Source organism: Gastrolobium bilobum, unplaced genomic scaffold, assembly GCF_033153095.1.
Source record: "Gastrolobium bilobum isolate Gb01-03AN ecotype WA unplaced genomic scaffold, APGP_CSIRO_Gbil_v1 utg10835, whole genome shotgun sequence".
Classification (NCBI taxonomy): domain Eukaryota; kingdom Viridiplantae; phylum Streptophyta; class Magnoliopsida; order Fabales; family Fabaceae; genus Gastrolobium; species Gastrolobium bilobum.
In genome coordinates, this window is record NW_026897374.1 from 285,684 (window position 1) to 307,201 (window position 21,518).

The 21,518-nt window shown below is 35.4% G+C and overlaps 1 protein-coding gene across 3 annotated transcripts; it reads right to left on the reverse strand.

Moving 5' to 3' along the window:
- Positions 1 to 890: 890 nt before the first annotated feature.
- Positions 891 to 20,982, reverse strand: LOC133306382 (uncharacterized). 3 transcript variants are annotated; one of them, XM_061506689.1, is made up of 32 exons: positions 20,822 to 20,982; positions 20,563 to 20,736; positions 20,119 to 20,214; positions 19,123 to 19,192; positions 18,826 to 18,956; positions 18,281 to 18,421; positions 18,036 to 18,193; positions 17,127 to 17,295; positions 16,935 to 17,033; positions 16,595 to 16,672; positions 16,458 to 16,517; positions 16,195 to 16,352; positions 15,855 to 16,056; positions 14,637 to 14,756; positions 11,674 to 11,762; positions 11,447 to 11,551; positions 11,135 to 11,233; positions 10,796 to 10,884; positions 10,083 to 10,231; positions 8,904 to 9,047; positions 8,698 to 8,805; positions 8,305 to 8,415; positions 7,645 to 7,752; positions 7,444 to 7,554; positions 6,768 to 6,940; positions 6,147 to 6,618; positions 5,345 to 5,452; positions 5,165 to 5,223; positions 4,419 to 4,797; positions 1,811 to 3,337; positions 1,397 to 1,601; positions 891 to 1,285 (listed from the first exon to the last, which is right to left on the reverse strand). In XM_061506689.1, exons 1-32 carry the CDS (start codon positions 20,927 to 20,929, stop codon positions 1,185 to 1,187), a joined length of 5,901 nt encoding a protein of 1,966 aa, XP_061362673.1. In that variant the 5' UTR covers positions 20,930 to 20,982; the 3' UTR covers positions 891 to 1,184. The 3 variants fall into 3 exon arrangements, with proteins under 3 accessions (XP_061362673.1, XP_061362672.1, XP_061362674.1); XM_061506688.1 differs by having other exon boundaries at positions 16,458 to 16,523; XM_061506690.1 differs by lacking the exons at positions 20,563 to 20,736; positions 20,822 to 20,982 and having other exon boundaries at positions 16,458 to 16,523; positions 19,143 to 19,192; positions 20,119 to 20,190.
- Between the last annotated feature and the right edge of the window lie 536 nt (positions 20,983 to 21,518).

Genomic DNA, 21,518 nt, shown 5'->3' on the forward strand with positions numbered 1-21,518 from the left:
CCTAAATTTTTTTATAAAATTATATTGGATTGAGCTTCTATTTTTAAGAAAAAGAAAAGCTAAAAATAAAATATATCAAACAGACCGAAAAAGGATGATGTGGATAAGTGAATGGTCAAAAGTACCTGACCTTTTGAGAGAGCGTTTAGTAATTAGTTGGATTATTTTAAAGGGTTTTATGAATATTATATGAGGTAAGATATTCTTATTATCAAATATTTGTATTACTAATTCACTACCACTCTAATATGATTATATATTACAGAGAATATATTAAAAACTATTTTTTTTCTTCAGAAACCTTTCAAATATTATCGGCCGAAAAATGAAATCCAACAATAATTAGAATGATAATAAATTAGTAGCAAAAATATTTAATAGTAAAAATATCCTCCTCGTGTTATTATAAGAAGTTTTTTTGTATCATGTCACTCTAATAAAAAGGATGTGGGTTCCACTCAAGAAAACAAAAATAAAATAGTGCCATCTATTTTATTAGAGTAACATAACATAAAAAACTTCCCATTAACATAACATTCATAAAACCTTATTTATGTACATATAGCGAGAACCATTAATTCCTCAACCACACCATGCGTGAGTGCTGCCAATATCAACGATGGGGTCTAAGACACCTATCCAAAACACTAAAAACATAATTAGTATAGAAAGGGAGTTTAAAACCTTAATTCCTTTAAAACCTTAATTCCGCAACATGACCCAAATCATAACTACATTAGCGATACAACGTCCTTAATGCGTATGGAAGAGAAAAATAAATTCATAAAAATACGAATAAAGTAAATCTTGAGCTATGATTTGCAATCTGGCAAGCAAAATACGATTCCACTTGCATGATAACCGTTTACTAATTTTGAACTACGGTTAAAATCAAGTATTTGACCTCCCTTGCGAAATTGGGTCAAACTTATCTACCTTTTGAATAGGATCCTCCCGAAGGGATTCATTTTTTACCGTTAATCAAGCAACACACTACATATGAATTATTCCCACTGATGCCTGACGACAACTTTATCTCACAGAAAAAGAGCTATATGTAGAATCACAAAGAATGGTGAAAAGAAAATGCACATTCATAAATCCAGAGAGTGGAAGAAGAAAGCTGACTACTTGGCACTATGAAATTCTGTACAACTAAATGTTATTTATGTCCACGCCAAATCTCATATCAAACTCTCCGCTTGCAGCAATCCAGGATAGACACATGATATCATCTGTTTTAAAGACTTACTAGATGCTTTTAGAAAAGCATGGCCCTCCAATGCTGCATAAGGCATCAACAAATATCACTTTTTTCAGAAGACAGAAAGATAACAAAAATAACAAAAGGGCAATATAATCAAAGGTTCTACAGAAGGACGAAGAATAACATTACCACTAAATAAAGAATTGGCTTCCTTTGAAAAGTCCTCCACACGCCCTAATACAGGTCGAATGCCACAAATTTGTAGAACACAAAGTTCCAAGTGCAAGGCCATTTCAAGTATTTGCAACAATAAGTTGCAAACATTGTGTGTTTCTGGGGAAACCCTCAGTTTGTTGGCTTGACAGAGCTCCGTAATTATAGCAATTGCTTGATCCTGCATCCAAAAGAAAATAAGGTCAGACGGACATCCAATTATTTGCTTCTTGGATACAGGTGCCCCATAACAATTAATTTTCTGTGTAAAGCATATCTTAAGCTCGCTAGCATAATCAAACCATTGACAGAACTTTACATTCTTCTATATATGGGCATATTATAAAAATGAAAGCAGTATACGCATTTGATTTGTGCAGTTCACTATACCTGCAGTCCATGCAAGATTTCTGGCATTGGAAGCTCAGGAAAATGTGCAAGATCAACAAACCCAACTTCCTCAGCCCTTTTAGCAGCACCCTCGGCTTGTAAACAGAGAAACTTTAAAAGAAGAAATGTATTTCTATATATCTGCACTGCAACAGTGTCAGAGAAGCATGTTTTTTGAACAGGATCAGTACTATCAGCTGCTTGACCATAGATAGATAATGCAGTTGAGAAAGAAGAGATCTTCGGTTTTGGCACACATCCAAGTGGTGAAAGAGAAAACCATCCATTTCTGCTATTGACAAATGAAGGTTTTAAGTAAATTTCAAAATCCTCTTTAACAGTAGGTGGACACAAAAGAGGGACATTCCTGCTTGACGATTCACCAAGGCGTTGTGTTCCCCTGCTAATGAAGGCTAAAAGATGGATGCACTTCTCTCTAAGCTGTCTATCCACATTTTTTATTGCCTTAACCCATGAATTCCAATGTTTTCCTAGCTCACACATGAGCATCAAAGTATGTTCTGTTTCTTTAAGAGTAGCAAAAGAAACCCATGACCTCTGTGCCCGAGGTCTTTTCTTGTCATGATCATCAGAAGGAAAGTCAGGGGCATTTAGGGAATAAAAAATGAGATGAGCTTTCTCTGTAAAAAAGTAAGGTATCATGTTGTCCACAATAGCAGTGCCAGAAGAACTGTCTCCCAAGGATCGAACCATAGCAGTAACCACAGCTAATCCAAGTCTCCAAATGTCTTGAGGCATTTCAAACTTTTCACATGAGCTGCCCGGATTCTCACTACCAGTTCTTGAGAAAGCCTCACCAGATTCAGCAAACAGCACTCTAATAGATGACAAGAAGCCAGAACAATAAAGCATCTCGGCACCTCCTTTAACCCGTGCAAGGGTCAAAAAGAACTTCATTATTATTGGAATTGAAGAATGATTTTTGTCTTGGAGTTTTAGCATAACACGCTGCAGCTGGAGATGATTCTGCAGGACAGGTAACCATGTCCTGGGCATCAAGAAGCTTCTCAGTATCAAGTCCATAACTGACAGGGATAGCATGCAATGCTCAGAAGTTGCAATGCAGTTGCAAAGAATGGGCAGAAGGCCTAGGGTTGCATTTGAAACCTTTGAGAAGTCCTCAACAGAACCCTCATCTGTTGCCCCACCTGAATGTGAATTGAGGGAATTGGACTGTAGTACCAAAAGCAGCAATGTGAGCAATAGTTTCATGATCACATTAGCCCCAGAAGGTAACAACTTAAGTTCACTCAACAGTTTAAGACCTGAACTTGCACATTTCAAAACAAGTAGAGACACAGATAAGGAGAGGCTTTTGCATACAGTTCTTGTCAACTCGAGGAGTAACTCTACTTGACATGCAAGAAAATTGAGTATGTCCTCAGAGGCATCAAGAACAGGTGATAAAGTCTCTATGGTTGCAAGGAAAGATTGGCATATGTTATCTATGCATGTGAATACGTGTTCATCTGGGATCCTCTCTCCTGTAGTACCCCTCCCTAGTGACTGCAAGATCATGTGAAAAGTGAATACTAAACAAAGACAAGCAACCACTGAAGGACAGGAAGAAGAAAGCTATTTAACAATGATAAGAGCAAACAATAATAATTCAACTAATCTTGAAACTGAGGAAAGTACATGAAAACTGGAATATCAATGTTGAAATACCTTTTCACATGTTAAGAGTATTCACTCATAGCTGAGTTTTCTTTCACACACACGGGCTATGTATCTGTTATTGTTCTCGTCAGTTGTTATAGCTGTTAGAATCATTACAGTTAAGCATGGTTTGTTAGCCTAGTCAGATTCCATTATAATGCCGAGTCAAATTCAGTTATGCTTGAGATACTATAAATGTAATAGAACTAGATCAGTGTAAGCAGATTTTCATATTAATAAACTTCAGAATACTGTTTCTCTTGGATTCTCTCTCTCTCACTTTCTCTTTCTCTCGTTTTCTTTCCCTTTCCCTCGTTTTCTCACTTGTGCACCACTTCTATCATGATATCAGAGACGCTTTTCAATCCTAAACCATGCCTTCCTCACTCAATCCGTTTCACACAATAATAAAATGTTTCGAATGATCCATAGTCAAACTTAAAACACAATAGATTGTTAGGGTACTATCAACAGAAACCAACTGCAAATTATTGAAAAAATTGATGTGACCTTTCTCAAAAGAATCAAACAAAAATCCATCACAAAAGACCCTTTTACAGTTCCTATTTGACATTTGCAGTTTAAAATTATAAAGCAAAAAATCCTACTGATGACTTCTATTCATCATGGCAAAACCAATACTTATACAACCACAGCAAAAAGGAATTATTATCAAAACTAAATTTTCTAATCATCCCTTGACATTTTAAACATAATAAGATGAGTAAAAATGTTACGAATCTTTAAACATTGCTTCTTGTTAAAACAGGATCATATTCCACCTATAAGAATCATTCATAAGCCAATTGCAGGGCTCAAATTCATGACCATGAAGCAGTTGAACTGGTATATGAACATTACTACACTAGTGCCTTACAATTCAGATAGGAAAGTGCATGAAAGGAAATCAGAATTTTTAAATTCTTACATCATCATGGTAGACAGCCATCACAGCTATCAATCCTTTTAATGCAGAAAGCTTTGAACTTGAGAGCAACATAACCGAGTTTGCATCCTGCAGGAGACGCAACATGGTTTCTGCAATCTCCTTGGATGTTCTCCAATTAGAACAATCCCACACATCTAATCTCAAATCTGCTCGCAAGTGTATTAGGTCAAACAAGTACAAATTTTGCACAAAAGAGTCTTCATTGAACTGGTGCTGATACGTTCCCAAAAAATTTGATTCAACAAGAAACTGAGATAATTCTTTGAATGGTCCAATACCAATTTTTCTCCCTTCAAGCTCTCCTTGTAAATGATAACAGAGGTCACTGAGTATAAACTTCTTTAGTTCCTTCCCCTCGCTGTGCAAATTAAGAAAAACAACCAAATTATGATACATATACATAATAAAAGAAGAAATACATCTGTTTTAGTTAGACAAGGTAAATTCAAGACATGGATTGTATGGAGGAAAGAAAAAGCATGACTTTTCACTCAAATTAAAAGTACTGAGAAATTCTTTGAGATACAATGATAGTAAAATCAGATTCAAAGTGTGTTCTAAATGTTAATTAATTATCCATGTAAAAGGCATGCAAGATTATATGCAGAGCAAAATGAATTATAGTTCATTGATGTTCCAACAGTGTCACAGATGACACGTGATTGATATAGAAAATCTTTCAATTAAGATCATAAAAATAGGATGCATGGATAAAGTCTAGTAACCTGTAACCACGCTGTGAATACTGAGATAGCAATTCAGAGAACGCAGGATGAATGCTCAACTGCAGAAAAGAAACGTTTCTATATATTAGAAAATGATGACAAAATAGTCAACTGAAAACAGAGGGTACGATATGTAAACCAGAAGTCCCGACATTAAAGCTTTAATATTTTGAAACTTACCTTCGCCGCAATTCCATGAATCTTCTGAAGCAATGACACAGATAAACTTCCAGAGTCGCTAACAGCTAGTTTTGCCATCACATGAGCAGAGAATAAGCTGGTAGCAACCTATTTACATTACATGGTGGAAGTAAATAAAAAAGGGAGGAGAAGTTTATAATGTAAATCTATAATTGTGTCATGCATAAACATAGCGAGACAAGAACAATTTTTATCTTTTGATTTGCACTATTCAAAGATCACGTAGAGACTCAAAAGGGAACATATTTTAAATGTTGAAAGAATAACGAAACTATGATACAGCACATGCAAGGAATTGCAATAAAATAGGATGTAAAGAACCTTGAGATACACCACCCCAAAAGCTAGCTCAAAGGGTGGGAGTGTCCAAGGCCTTATAAAGGCCACATTAGTTGCCCACACAATCAATGTGGGACTATATATCTCAACACGCCCCCTCACACGAGAGCCCTTTGGGCTAGAAGTGTGGATATTGCACAGGCCCAATTTTTGGTTTACCTTTTTGTGCTTTAATTTTAATTCCACTTTAAAGTGGGGGGCGGTGAGGATCGAACTTGTGATCTTATAGTCACTCAAGCTCTGATACCATGTAAAGAACCTTGGGATACACCACCCTAAAAGCTAGCTCAAAGGGTGGGAGTGCCCAAGGCCATATAAAGGCCACATTAGTTGCCCACACAATCAACGTGGGACTATATATCTCAACATAGGATCCAAGTTACCTAATCATAATAAAGACTATCACCTATTAAATCAAAAAGGAAGATAACATCAAGCTAACCTTTGCACCATAATATATATCATTATTATATACGCAAGAAGTATATGACTTTATTAGTTTCTCTAAAACACAGTCATTGAACCATGAAGACCAGATTCCCTTAAGATCATCAAAATCTGTGGCTTTAGATTTTTCACTTTTTGTGGCATTTTGCTCCTTTTCCTTAGATTCAGCTGCATCCTTCACAAGCGACTCTGCATGCAATAACTTTTTCTGCAAGAATAATTCATATGCCATGATTGCCAGTATGGCAGATTGACAATGGAAACTATATGCCAGATTGAAAGCATCTTTTTCTTTCAGAGTGTCAAGTAGGGGCGTTTCACTGCTAGCAATATTAGAGATTGCATTGGCCAAGTGCTTCCAGAACTTTCCATGGCTTCTTAGAGATTCCAAGAGATTTGCATACTGGAGAGCCCCTTGCCATAAGGCAACCATAAAGTTAAGTACACAAAGCAGTATGCGGGGATTGCTGGACATAAAGAGAAAATTACAATATGAGTAACTCATTTAAATTTAAATATGGATGAAAAGCAAGCAAACCAATAAAAAGAATAAGCAATTAAGATAAAAACTAAAGGAAAAAAAGATTAAAAACAACGAGAAAAAAAACTCTGGTACCTCTTGATCAGATCATCTGCCCTTTCAATATAGTGCATAAGTGAAACTATTAGACTTGACTTTTTAGAATCTAGTGGTACAAGAGAAGTTTCATTCCTTTGCAGCTTTGCATCATCAATACTATGATCTTCATTGTTTTCCTCTGGAGCGAAGATAACAACAGTAAAAGACGGCTGCCAAAAGAAACGTCAAATAAGAAAATGATGATTGAACACAACTGAGAATGCTAAAAAGGTCACATTGACCCCCCTTTCTCTTCTCAACAAAAGAAAAAACTGAAACAGAATTCTGATACCATAATTTAAAATCAACTTTCACAGGAATTTAAACAATATATCCAGTGTAGAAGACACTAATTCCTTTTGGTGAAAGCATTTTGAACAGTTGGCTACATTTCACAGATATTTGTGCTTCCAAAGTGCAAATGACTGATAAACAAGCCAACATTCAATGAAACTCTAATATTAGTAATATACTTTTAATTAAAAAAACCTACAAACTGTAGACATATTTCCATGATGATAGAGAAGCAAAAACTTGTAGTATTCATTTTGAAATTTAAAATTTATTGCCAGCACCAGACATAACCAAAAACGGTATCAGTGCGAGTAACCTTGTAACTTCTGCACAGAAAATGTGAAATCCAATTCTTTAATTTACTATACATAATTTAAACCTGGTAATGTGCTGCAGAAGTAAACAGATTAACAGTTGCAACAAAGAGATCTTCATTTGATATCGATTGTTCCCGCAATATGTAGCTCACAGAGTGCCGCAAATCTATGATCTAAAACCAATTAGAAAAATTATCACTTAAATTAGGCCTATAAGCTAAAAGAACAATAAAGTTAAAGAACCGTAAACTAAGACCCCAAACCTCCTCATTATCTGGAGCATAGCAAGTAGTTCCATATGAAAATGGTTGAATACAATCTGCTACGGCAAATAATGTTGAAATAAACCTGACAGCACCTAATTGGATGGCCTACATAGACAAGACGTCTGTCAAGCAATGCAATAGAAAATCAGGTATCATCAAGTAGATATTCAATGAAAGGGTGGTAAAATAAGTAACAAATAAACTATCAAAGAGATATGTAGGGCCCACTTGCTTATGGCATCAAATGCTTGATTAAATCATGAAATGTATACTTCATGAAGGCAATGTGGGAGCAAGTATGCCAAACAAAATAAGGCAATACAAACAGAAAAGAGAGATGACAAGTTGACAATTTAAGTGTAACTATGAAAACTAGAGATAAGATAGCAAATTTTATCAAAATCAGTTCCTTATTCAGCTGATGCCATTACCAATAATAACACAATATGTGACTAATGAAGTACTGTACACTTAAGTGTTCAAAGATGTCTAATTGATGGAAGAAAAGAGAACGAAAACAGGCATATTTTAGTTATTGTTCAATAAAAACTCATTACCACCACGGCTAGAGGGTATAGTTCAGAGTAAGTAGGTGCATTAAAAGAATCAGAAAAATGAAATGACACTCCAATTTGAGCAAGGATAGAGAGTTCATACAGGATCTCGGAAGTATGAAATCAATGATATAACAGAAGTCACAACAGGAACTGGCTTGGTTGTGCTTGAGAACACTGCTTGAAGAAAAACAGGAAAGCTTGATGATGTATCCTGAGCAACGCAGAATAATATTCAGTATTTCCATAATGTAGAGATATAGATAATAATGACAAAAGAGAAAGTTATGGATAACAAAAGATAATAAAATACCATTGATTTATAGCACTAAAACAATAACCCTCAACAACTTAAAAGATGGGTAACAAAAGAAAAGTATGATATTCCATGAATTCACTATCATCACAAGAATTTCTGTAAAAATATGAAACCAACACAACCATTAAAATTTATAACTATAATTTAAGATAAAATCTTTGTGGTTTTCCTCTGTACCTTAGAAAGTTTGGTCAGCATGACTGAAAGAATGTCCAAAACAGAACCTATAGCAAGCTGTAACCCTTCAATTTCCATTGGATCAAAGAGGCGGCTTACATGCAATTTCTGTTAAAAAAAAGTCCTTTTGTCAATAAGATATAGGAAAAAGCATAATACTTTAATAAATGGGTGACAAATAAACCTGAAAAGCTTCAACATGTCACCTCCAAGGTATGTGCAGTAGTGCAAGCAATTTGCAAGAGCGTGCTGTGGATGGAAGAATCAGTGAACAACACATTGCGAATGATCTCACCCAATTTTCCATAATATGGCATTGATATTATGCATTTTTTCATCAACTCAAGAACCTGCAATAGTAACCCAAAGTTTGAAATTATTCACAACGGCATAATCCTAATTCTTAATTGTATAAAACCTACACTATAAATATATTAGTTATTTTCCAAAATCACGCCCCAGTGTGTTAGTGCTAGCAATAAATTAGTAGCGATTGACATTAACTTCGAACAGCAGCAGTAAAAACTGTATCAAATAATCCACAATGCAGATAAAATTTTAAGATTTCAATTGCACAAGATAACCAGTGAAGATCAAACATATATTAAATTAACAAAGACCTTTTGTTAGGACCCATTTGCAAGGTATGGGACTTGAAGTCCCACGTTGGTTGTACGGGCAACTAATGTGGGGTTTATAAGGCCTTGGGCACTCCCACCCTTTGAGCTAGCTTTTGGGGTGGTGCATCCCAAGGTTCTTATCAAATGGTATCAGAGCCTTCCACTAAGTCTCTCAGTTGCAATAGAGTGGCGTGGATGGTGACGTCAGATTGCAGTGTTCGCCCAAGGCTAGTAAAAGACTAGCGCAAAACCAGCCCGCGTGAGAGCCGGGGCTGCAGAGCGTGGTGGAATGTCAGGACCCATTTGCAAGGTATGAGACTTAGAGTCCCACATTAAATGTATGGGCAACTAATGTGGGGTTTATAAGGCCTTGGGCACTCTCACCTTTTGAGCTAGCTTTTGGGGTGGTGCATCCCAAAGTTCTTATCACCTTTCCTTATCAACAAAATATGCCAACAGAGAACCACTAGCAACACATCATACTGGCAGAGTTCATCAAATAAGACGCATTCATCACAACTTCAACATGAAGGGCATATATAAGGCAACCAGAACAGAGCTTTTAAACAGCTCCACAGCCAACGCTGATTGTACTGGAAGAAAATAAATATGAAACTACAAAACCGATTTGAACGAAAAGGAAAAGTTCATTATTAATTCTTTAATTCAGTATACAAAGGAGAATTAACAGCACATATTTTCATGAAGAGGGATAAGCAAAACTGAGTACAAAACTGTACTACTTCAAACAGAAGGAGGACATACCTTCAATGTTATTTTCCATCTAATATGCTTCATCTTGTATTTCCAGTACTCATGATTGACTAGGACATACTGCAAAGAGAAAATGATCAAAGCCAGGAGAGCATCATTCTCTACTCCGGTTTCTACAAGCTGTATGGTGAAGTCAAGCACTGCACTATTCGGACAAAAACATAAGAATATGGAGAAAATGTATGTAATATAGAACAGAACTCCACAAAAGCAAGCCAAAGCAACAATTCTGATTAATTATTTCTTAACAAATTTAAATTAGCATAGATATACGTCTGTATATTGCCATAAATACGAGAGTGGATTATAATAGTCTTTTTTCCCTTTTCTGGTTATTGGTCATACACTCAGTTAATTTGCTGTACTGCAGTTAAAGGCGCTCCTAGATAAGTATAGCATCTTATAAGAATTCTAAGTCTACCAAAGCACTAAAGCTTGCAAACTCTTTCAAAATAAGCATCCAATGTATTGAGTACCCCAAGTTGTCAATGAGGCTGTCTGTGTATATAAAATCAGGAACAAGAAAGAAGCAAAAAAGATAACAGCAAAATCAATACAAATATTTGGGAAAAATAAGACTTATTTCATACAGTCCAACTTTCAAAAGCAAGCAGGATAAGCATAAGAATACAAGAGACAAACAATCAGAAACAAATAAATAACATTATACCAATAAAATGGAAGAGAAATCATGTTAGTCGTACCTGATATTGCTAAGGGGCAGTCATTACTGTTTTGTTCACAGTCAATTAAAAGCATTCTAGCCAGTTTGCCAGAGAGCAACCATGATCCACTGGAAAAAAGACAGAATAATTAGGAGATGTAACTTCATATTCTATAATACATATCGATAACAATAAACCACTAGTACACTACATGGCCGCGAGGTAAACACAAAAGAAAATGTGAAGTCATAAAATAGAGGACAAAAGGATTAACATAATCCATTTCTTTTCATGTAAGCACACAATTTCAAACCATTCTCGCAAAGAAAGTAAGTTGCCAATTTCTACATGCATGCTATTTTAAAAATAAAGTTTTACCTTGACAAATCATTACTGCCTACACTGAAAACACCTGTCTGCAAAGTGATATCAAATAGATTTGCGTTTAGAGTCACAGCTGTAACATTAGATGGAGAACTGGAAAGGAAAGGAAAAGAACCAGTAAGCCTTTTCTCAATGACATTATTAATTCAAAAACAAATGGTGGTAAATCATGAAGAGCCAACAAGGAAATCCTCAAACAATCCATCAAAATATGTTTTTTTTACTCTTAAGACTTCAGATACAAACAGATCAAATACTTGATCTGAACAAATTGTTCAACTTCTACAGAAGAATAAGTTCAATTACCAAATCAACATAATCCTCAAAATCTTGAGGCCCATTGACATAAGTGCAGCACCACAGGAATTTAGAGGAAGGTTTCTGACCAGATTGCAAATTATCTCAACCACCCTGTAAAGACAAGTAAAAAAAACCCTTTTAAATTCTGATAGATACCAAACAAGTGAAGAGAAAATATGATAAACTATAAAATAGATACGCAAAAGGACAAGCATTCAATTTGAATAATTTACCAGACATTCTTTTCAACCTTCTCATTCATCAAGCCAATAGCATGATTTTGCAGAGAATTGCTAATGTCCATCACAGCAAAACAAACAGCCTGCATATAGTAAGAAAATCTGTGAGAGAAAAAGGGGACATCGTACAGGCTCAGGAACCCTTTTCTGTGATATGTTCTTTTCTTCAAACATTAACAAGAAGGAAAATTTACTATTCTATTGTGCATTTTGCTGACATCATTCTATTTGGGAATGATTTGAGAAATGACTACTACATGAGAGACTAGCAACTGAGTTTGAAATAAAAGATCTTGAAAAGATAAGGTACTTCCTTGGGATAGAAGTTGCCAATTCCAAACTAGGCATTTTTATTTATCATTTTTATTTATCAAAGAAAATATGTCCTTGATCTTCTCAAGGAAATTGGAAAGCTAGAGTGTAAGGCTGCGAGTGTACTCATTGAGCATAATCACAAAATAGAAAATGAAGAAAGTCTCAAGGTTGATAGAGTTTAATATTAAAGGCTAGTAGGTAAATTGATATATTTGGCTCATATGGGACCAAATTTAGCATATATTGTTAGTCAATAATGAGGGTAAGTGTTATAAATACAAAAGAATAATTTGTTATAAATCAACATCAACACCACATTTATCCCAAATTAATTGGGGTTAGTGGTAAATGAACCCAAATGAAAGATACGAAGAGATTGAAAAAAGATAAAAATGAAATTTACGTGTGTATATATATATAAAGAGATAAGCTATTGTAAATATTAGAATTATTTATTAGAATTATTTATTTATTATTTGTATTAGCTAAAATACTCTAGAAGTGTATTTGGGCTTAACCAATTAGATCTTTTAGTCTCTTTAAATAGAGAACTCTTGTACAACTATTACATCTATTTAATATTATACAATTCAATCTAGTATCAAAGCTCTCAATTCTGAGGGCTCTGCTTCTGCAACTATCGCTTTTAAAAAGAGAAATCCTTATTTTTATATCTAACCGCCATCAGCCGCCACTGGAGAATTTTTCCGGGGACCTTGTTCATTGTTGGACCAAGACCACTATTTATTTAGATCATCGTCACTATTGAAGACCACTGTCTCCGATCACTGTTCCGGCGAGTTTTCTTGCGTCTCCGATCACTATTCCGACGACTTTTCCGGCGATCCACCCACGCTTGCGATCGCGACGACCAGGCGATCCTCTCTGTCCAGGACCTATCTCGAGACGACATCTCACGCACATGAAACAGACGCGCCTTGTCTGATTTTGCAACGGCGCGTCGGGCACAGTCTTCACGCGTGACTTGGACAGACAACTTTGCCTCCTCCTGGGTCTGGATCTGTGCTTCTCTTGTCATTTTGACTTGATCACGGTCTACCCACAGAGTTTCGCTACTGTTCCAACGGTGTTTTTATTTACTGTTTGACCGTTTCTTTTGTTTTAGCCAGAATTATGTCAGACGTTGAAGATACTCCAACCAGTCAATCATCTGGTATAAGCTCGACAGTTGTTCTTTATCCAAATGACCTTCCTCCTTTTCATCAGAATTACCGAATTAATGGAAAGAATTACTTGCAATGGTCCCAGCTTGTTCGTACCATCCTTAAAGGGCCTCGTAAAATTACTCATCTTGAAGGACCTGTTCCTACCAAAACAGATCAAAAACTTGCTAATTGGGATGATGAAGACTCTCTTATTATGACGTGGCTATGGAACTCTATGACTCTTGAGGTTAGTCAACATTGCATGTTCTTACCTACCGCTCGAGATCTGGGATGTTCTTAGACAAACTTACTCAATGAAGCAAGATGCCGCTACCTGCTATGATTTGAGGAATAGGATTTTTTCTACCAAGCAAGGCTCTGTCTCTTTAACAGAGTATTATGGTATTCTGAATGAGTTATGGACTGATCTTGATCAGTACCAAAGTTTGAAGATGGAGTGTAGCAAGGATGCAGCCACTCTGACCACCTCCATTGAACGAAATAGGATTTTTGATTTTCTTTGTGGTCTCAACTCATAATATGACCCTATTCGGGTTCAAATTCTTGGTAAGAAAAAATTACCTTCTCTTTCTGAAATTTTTCATGATGGATGCAAAGTTGTTCAAAGGATCTATCATGCTCTAATCTAAAGCCACTACTCCAGCTCCTTATGTAGCAAGAATTTTTGAATAGGGCTGTCATGGCATAAAAAATCATAGGATTGAACGATCCTACGTGTAAAATCGCGATTTTAACAACAATGTTAGCAATTCTGTTGAAGGGAAATATTCCAGAATTTGTTGGGAGGAATATTGTGTAACAACAAACATGGGCATATGAGGATAAATAGAGATTAGCAAGAAGGATAGTCATGCTTTTGGTAGGATTGGAATTGGGATTTTGGGAGAGAACAGTGGCCTCTTGAATGCTACTGAACTATTAATTTTCCTTTTCTGCAATTTTATCTTCGACAATGTTTCCTCTTTTGCAGTAGTTCTTTTACCTTGTAATTTCTTTCAACTTTCTTGAGTGTTTGTGGTGAAATTGCTAGCTTTCTTAGGAGGACCAGTTGTAGATAATACCATTTTCAGATTGTTTTCGTTTAGTTCTCAATGTTCCTAGAACCTATCAGAATTTGATAAATTTACTAAAAAAAACTGAGGGGATAGAACCAACTACACTAGACGGCTAGAAGTATACCATGGTAACCAATGCCGGTCCAACAAATAAAAACAAAAAAGTTATAATCATATCCAATTTTAAGTCAAAATTAACAATCAAGGACTGAATTTCATTAGGCAGACAAAAAGATTACTGCCAAAACAACTGATGCACATATCTTATTGTTAAAAATACTACTCAAAACCTTTAAGTCTCATCACACTATGTCATCCATGAGAAATATAATACTAGATTGTTTATTATGCATCCATAGATCAGTCATGATAAAGTTGCAACAATTTCCAACCAACTTACAGTGTTAAAGGACACCAATCTACTGAACAGGTCAAGAGTGAAAACAGCTTCCTCCTTGCTATTTAAATACATATCTTGGCCCAAACGTAGGAGTAACACTAACAATCCAGATGTTGCATACTGCAAAAATGAAGATTTTGTCAGCATGAATTGAGAAATTGAGATTATATTGATGAGATACTGAAAGCCTGTTTGGGACATCTTCTTTTTGAGCTAAAGTTTAAAAAAAAAAAAAAAAAAAAGAGCTTAAAAAATAAAGCTAAAAGTTGTTTGGTGATTATATAAGCTGTTATGAGGGTTCTGAAATAGGGAAGATGAAATAATTTGTTATTAGGATGGATTATTAGGGTAAAGAGTAAAATTGGTAAATACAAATTTAGAATAAGGGTGAAGCTGAAAAAGAAATATAAGAACTCTAAAAAGCCAGTATACATCTTAAAAAAACTCCTCTTTGGGAGCTTTTAGCTTCTGTTTTTTGTATTCATTATAACAAAAAACTCTTTATAATAAGAGCTTTTGTAAAACATATTTGGCTATACTTCTGCTTAAAAGGAGAAGAGAACCTAAAAATAAGACTTCCCAATCAGACACGAAGCCACCTCCAAGAAATATTAGTCTCCAAATTACTGTAAAATTTATAAGGAGTATAAAACATCAGCAGCTACTTTTATAATTGGCAACTAAACAGCACTTGAAGAATTGAAAACTGAAACACCAGCATTTTTTTTTATTATCACTTAAGAATAAAATTCAGACCGAAAACTCATAACCAAAGAATTAATAGAGTTTCTAAATATTTTGCTAGTTTGGGTTTGGGTTTGGGTTTGGCAAGCAAGTAATTTAGTTGAAACCAGGTGTAGATAAAACAAATACCTACAATCAGCTTTGGTGGACTTCAATAAATTGATTTTTCGTACCACGTAGTTACTCAAAATAAAAATTGATCTCTTTCTATTAGGACCTTTCAAAACCAGCCTCTATAGATGCATTGGCTGGATTTTCAGGTTATTGATCTTTCCAGGTCTATCCCAAGTCAAAGAGGAGACAAAAAATAAATACTAGAATAAGCAATAATATTTTAAAAAAATTCTAGGTCATCTATTTCCATATCACCAAAAAGTTGTTGTGTAGGAAATTTATGATTATAGACCATGAATAAGGGAACAGGAAGCACAAAGAAAAAAATAAATAAATACTAGACAGTATTAGAACAACTACCTCCCATCGTACAAGGACAGTATTCTCTCCAACAACTTTCAAGACACGGCCATGAGTTCCAGCAGGAATAAACAAACCTTCAATCCCAGGAACTCGTACTGCCTTCCGTGCCTCAACTATACCAGAGACGCCATCTGCCTGCAAATCACTACTAATCTCGAACAAGGATGATATACCAACAGACCTATCGAGGAAGTTATACCTGTTGACAAAATGCATTCATAGGAAAGGCTACCAACAATTTAAGGGGGGAAAAAATGTGCTTTTGAGTTTGAGAGACCAACGGCAGTGTAATTGCAATATGAGATAATAGATAAACATCAATTATTTATTTACTTACACACACTCTGCAGGCCAAGTTCCTTCACAAAGGGATGACAGGAGTCGTACGAGTTCGACTGTCCTGAAAGGGAACTCACTTTCTAGGTTGCAAAGAAGAAACCGAATTGGACCATCTGTAAAACTTTCCTTGTCCCAAAACTGAATACATAGTGATTCCTGAAAGTTAAGGAGCACGGTACTTTAATCAATAATTCATCACTAGCAGATATCATGATACTGAAGCAATGAGAGAACTGAAGGACAATGATTATACATCCAAACCTCTCCACGGTAAATCTTGCAAAGAATATCCAGTATCAAAGTGGGGCTACTGTCCTCTGGCTGTAACTTTGATAGAGTAGACCAAATGAATAGGATGCAAATCAACTTAAAATTAACTATAGATTTTACAAACATACCTGAAGGTTGATCTCATAAGATGCAATAAATGCAGATATGAATGTCCTCAAGACACTGCGATAACCAGCCACTGGGCCCTGAATTGAAAAAATCATTTATTGTGTAATAAATAACAGCAGGATATACAAAATTAAGAGTATATACACTATACTAACAAAATAATATGAAAACAAATATTAAAATATATCATGCTTAGTTTGCTTACTATAAACACAATTTAGCAAGCATAGCATAGTAGAAAGCTGAATGCTTCATAATAGGAAAGGGAGGAATCATTCAAGGTTTAACGAAAATTTATCCACTATAACAAGTTATGCTACCCAAGTACCAATGACGCACATCATAATCCTTCAAAATGTCACACTGAAAAATTTCAAGACAATAACGTAAGGATCCAGCCTCAAAGGCTTGACGAACATAACCAATGTGATCAATCTCCTGGATGCAGAGAAAAGAAAAAGGGTCAACGTTGTAATACACAAAAACATGCAAAAGTAGAAAATAAAAATTTCACATAACTTAACCATGTACCATTAGCTCATTATTTTCATCTTTTTCGGGAAGTGTCAAGAGCAAATAAAGAAACACTGCCCACGCTAGAACTAGAGGACCAGCTTCATTCATCTCAAAAGCACTGAGTGTAGAAACTAGTGCATCCATCCCTTGGACATCAGTCAAGGGAAAAATAGACACACCTTTCCTGGGAAATCCAAACAGATTTTGCAGCACTTAACAAAACGTATTATCGAAAAAAAATCAAAAAATACAAGCAGCCTATTTATGCAAGGCTATATAACTAGGATAATAAGAAGATCACAGGCACTAAAATGGGAATGAAGATGTTGAATTAAAACCCACAGTTCCAGACAAGGAAAATCACTACATCATTCCAACTAACAAGGACATTTTCCATGTACAAGGCTGGCAAATTAAAAATAATAATCAAAATAGATAAATTGCATTACAGGAAAAATCAAAGAACTCTAACAATGACTTTCCACATATAACTTCGATATTCCGAACATTACAAAGTAACAAAAATAAGAGCCTTCAAGGTGAGAGTTTGATAGATTTCACTGAAGAACAGAATATGACAAACTATGCAATTTCGTCCCTAGTTGCACATTGAAATTTCTACTTAGTAAAATGAATGAAATAAAATTTAAGTAGGCAAGCCTCAAATAATGGAACATCTGAATCATGATTGCCTCAGAACACAAGAAATTTTCCCCAACAAAGTGGAATTTATTTTAGATTCAAGACAGAGTCTGGCAGACCACATTGAGTCAAGTATTGATCCAGTCATTGCATCAGAAATGAGGTTTCAGATTATGTCCATGCAATTCACAATATTTCATTAGTTTAACCAAACTATCGCACAATGTGTTTTCTTCAAAACTTAAAAGAACCGACTATGATGTAAATAACGACTAGACTAACCTGTAAGGTATTTCATCATGAACCATTTGAAGAAGATTCTCTAAGTTCAGGGTTTCTATTAAAATTAGCAGAAGCTGAACTTTGGCATTATAAGACAACTGTTGTGCTTCTGTAGTAATTGCCAGCTTTCCCAAGTTATATTCACCAGCTAAGATCCCCTGGATGCAAGATGATTTTGAGCAAGGATTTGATTTATGAAAATATCACAAAACAAATCAAGTATCAGCAGAAGTATATTAATATACCTTGTAAAGAGAACCAAACTTCTTCCATACTTCACCACTACAGATACAAAATGAGTCATAATATGCCAGGAAAACGATGTCTAAAACCAAGTTGTCTTCAATTAGAGTCTCCTCAGCCCACAGAGTAAAAAGATCAACATCCTTCGAGTATTCCACAATTAACATATGTTGAGTCACCAAGCAATAAAACTTTCAGTCCACAAAACACTTGTATCATTAAGATACCAATTGAAGGCAAAGAAATATCCCATCTAAGGGAAAAAAAGGGAATATTATTCCAATATCTAGTGTTTCACATGCTCCATAGGGTAATATACTGTTACAGCATCCTGGAACTTGGAGATACATAGCACACTAATCAAGAACATGAAAGAGAATGGCAAGAAGATATGCTACACAACAAGACTCGACTATTAATTTTACAACATGCACATAGGCTAAAAGAATTACATCTAAATGAGCGGATCACATATTGTATATAAGTTAGCTACCCGTATATAGTCATGCAAAACTAAAGAAGGATGGTACATGGAGATTGAATATACCATTTGCTCTGGGTAGCTGCAAGACAAATGGTCCTCAAAAAATGATACTAATTTACTTTCCAGTCCATCATGAAAGAGCTTTCTTGCTTCCTCCTTCACAATATTGTCTTCAGACACAGAACCAATGTATACTGCATGAAGAGTCAAAACCCAAAGTAATATCAGCAAGAAAAGTCAACTAACATCAAGTGGAAATGTTTACTTAACCTATACAAACTGAATGTGTGTGTACGCACAAATACAATGAATTGACAGAGCAAGTATTAGGTGACCATAAAAACAACATGATACACTTACTAGCATGCATGATAATCCACCTGATGCATTTCAGCAAGCACTGTCGCTCCTTGTAATATTGAATTAGCATCTTCACAACAAAAAAGAAAAGAAATCAGAAACAGGAAATTAAAAGAAAGTATCACGGGAGAATACTGTCAGCAATGCCGCCCCACTTTTTGAGAAAACAATTTTCCACAAGAACTATCAATCTCAAACTAGACCTTATATATCTCAACACGCCCCCTCACACTAGAGCCCACTGGGCTTGAAGGGTGGACGATGCACAAGCCCACCTACCTTAGCGAAGAAAGAAATCTCACTAGAAAGAAAGTGGGAGGCGGTGAGGATCGAATCCGGTAGACTGAGGCTCTGATACCATGTAAAGAACCAATTCAACTCAAAAGTTTAAGCTATTGGGTGAGGCTACATTAATGGTTTTATATATCTCAACAGCAATCTAGAGAAGCAAAATATGATTAATAACATAAACACATTAAAGAAAATATTGTAGTTTCCTTATTCTGTTAGTTACAAGGTAGCAGTATATATAGGGAATTAGGGAAAATACTGAAGACTAATCTAGGCCTAAAAATAGGAAAGGCAATAGGAGCAAGAAATCAGGAACTTGTCTATTCCTAAAAATCAGACCAGAAATCATGAACTGATCACCATCGCACATAATGATAAAAGCCAGAAACAGGAAGAGACAGAAAGGTTTCAAGTTGAGAGAACAAAAAGACAGCATAAGTTTTATAAACATAAAGTGAGATTCTAAATGAGGGCATCAAACCTTCTACCAAAGACCAAATATGTAACTCGAAATGCACTGTGTGCAACAGTATAAACCATTCATAATACTATGTCAAATCTCTAAACTCCCAACTGCTACTCTCAAGTCTCAAACAATAAACGTCACCTAAGAATTTCCAAAAAAAAAATTTGGGAATCCATCCGACTATGACTTCACACGATCCAAACAATAAATGAATGCAGGAGGGGGATTGCGCTACTAACCATGTGAAGAAACCCTGGAGACATGGAATCAGCAGCTGCATTGTTACGTTTGATGAACCTTTCAACAAGTATATATGATTGAACCTCATCTAGTAGCTGAAATAAACAAGAATAGCAATAGAAAGCCACCACGAGACTATCAGCAGAATTCCCTTGATAATTGACATTAAGAAGTAACTTTCCCATAATACAGAGGGTGAAAAACTAAACACTAAGCTATTCCGTAGCAACACGAATCTAAGATAAAATAACTTCCAATCATAGAATAAATTTTTAAATGTTAATGTCAAAACATAATTCGACTTTCCTCTCAGCAATTAAAACGTTTCACTGCAACATAAACTCATCAACCCGAAACAAAAAGACAACGACGAAAATGAAAATATAGTAATGATCATTAAGAGCTACAATCAGTATGCGAGCACAAACGAGGAACCAACTTACCAAGAAGGAGCTAGTCTGCAAAGTTTTATCTTTAAGGTGAGGTAGAATAGTCAGCTGGTGATGTCCAATCTTCAGTTTCTTCGAATTGAGAGCTTCCTTGGATTTCTGATTCGGCGACTTGAAGCGCGAAAGTGTATCCACGAACCAGGAATGGTTGTCCTTCAACTTCTTCGCCTAAATAAACAGCAAAATGATTCGTGTAAAAGCAGAAATTAACTAAGACGCAAAGGAAGACAAGGATAGATAGTTGAAAGAGTACCAAATTGGGTGGGAGATCTGAAGATAGAGAGGAATTCTCGAGCTCTGTAAGGAGGAGAGTGAATGAGTCCCACCACAGAGAGGCGTCAACGGAGCTAGTATCGGCCATTGTTGGAAGAACGAGAATGAGGAAGAAGAAGAGGTAAAACCCTAACGCAATACAAAAACCCAGAAATGGAAGGGTTTAGTTTTAGGGTTTTCGTTTTATCTTTTAATTTGATTGTTCTCTTTTTCCGCGCTTTCTAGACTATGTGACTGTGATAGTGTCTCTACTGAGGTTGCTACTTTTTCTACAGTTTTATTTTATGTTATATCTTGAATTGGCGTTGTTAAAATGCGTCGTGCAATTGGTAACGGTGAAATGAAATTAATTAAGAAATTAAAATAGAAAATGTATTTAGAGGGCTTTTTTTTTTTTTTTATGGGAGGCTTGAACTTTAATCAGTGAATCTGATTGCCAGCTTTGCATGATAGTAGAGTAGCTAACTTTTTGTCGCTGCTTGTAAATATTTGTAAGCGAAGTTAGAATCATATTCGTCTTTTGGGTTTATAATATCGATTAGATAGATCTAGATCCTCTCATATGAAAATTTATATGACCATGTCATGTGAAGAAACATAATCGTACAAAAGTGGATCAATGATAATAAAAGAGAAGAGAAAAAAATGCTAAAATAGGTAATTACTAAATCATAACT

Bases quoted from the DNA above. Each gene is read 5' to 3' on its own strand.
- LOC133306382 (XM_061506688.1), bottom strand. From the start codon at position 20,929: ATGGCCGATACTAGCTCCGTTGACGCCTCTCTGTGGTGGGACTCATTC. The intron at 18,194-18,280 runs GTATATTAATAT...TCTTGCATCCAG, and splicing joins AGTTTGGTTCTCTTTACAAG to GGGATCTTAGCTGGTGAATA. The intron at 11,763-14,636 runs GTAAGTTGGTTG...TACTATATGCAG, and splicing joins GATTGGTGTCCTTTAACACT to GCTGTTTGTTTTGCTGTGAT.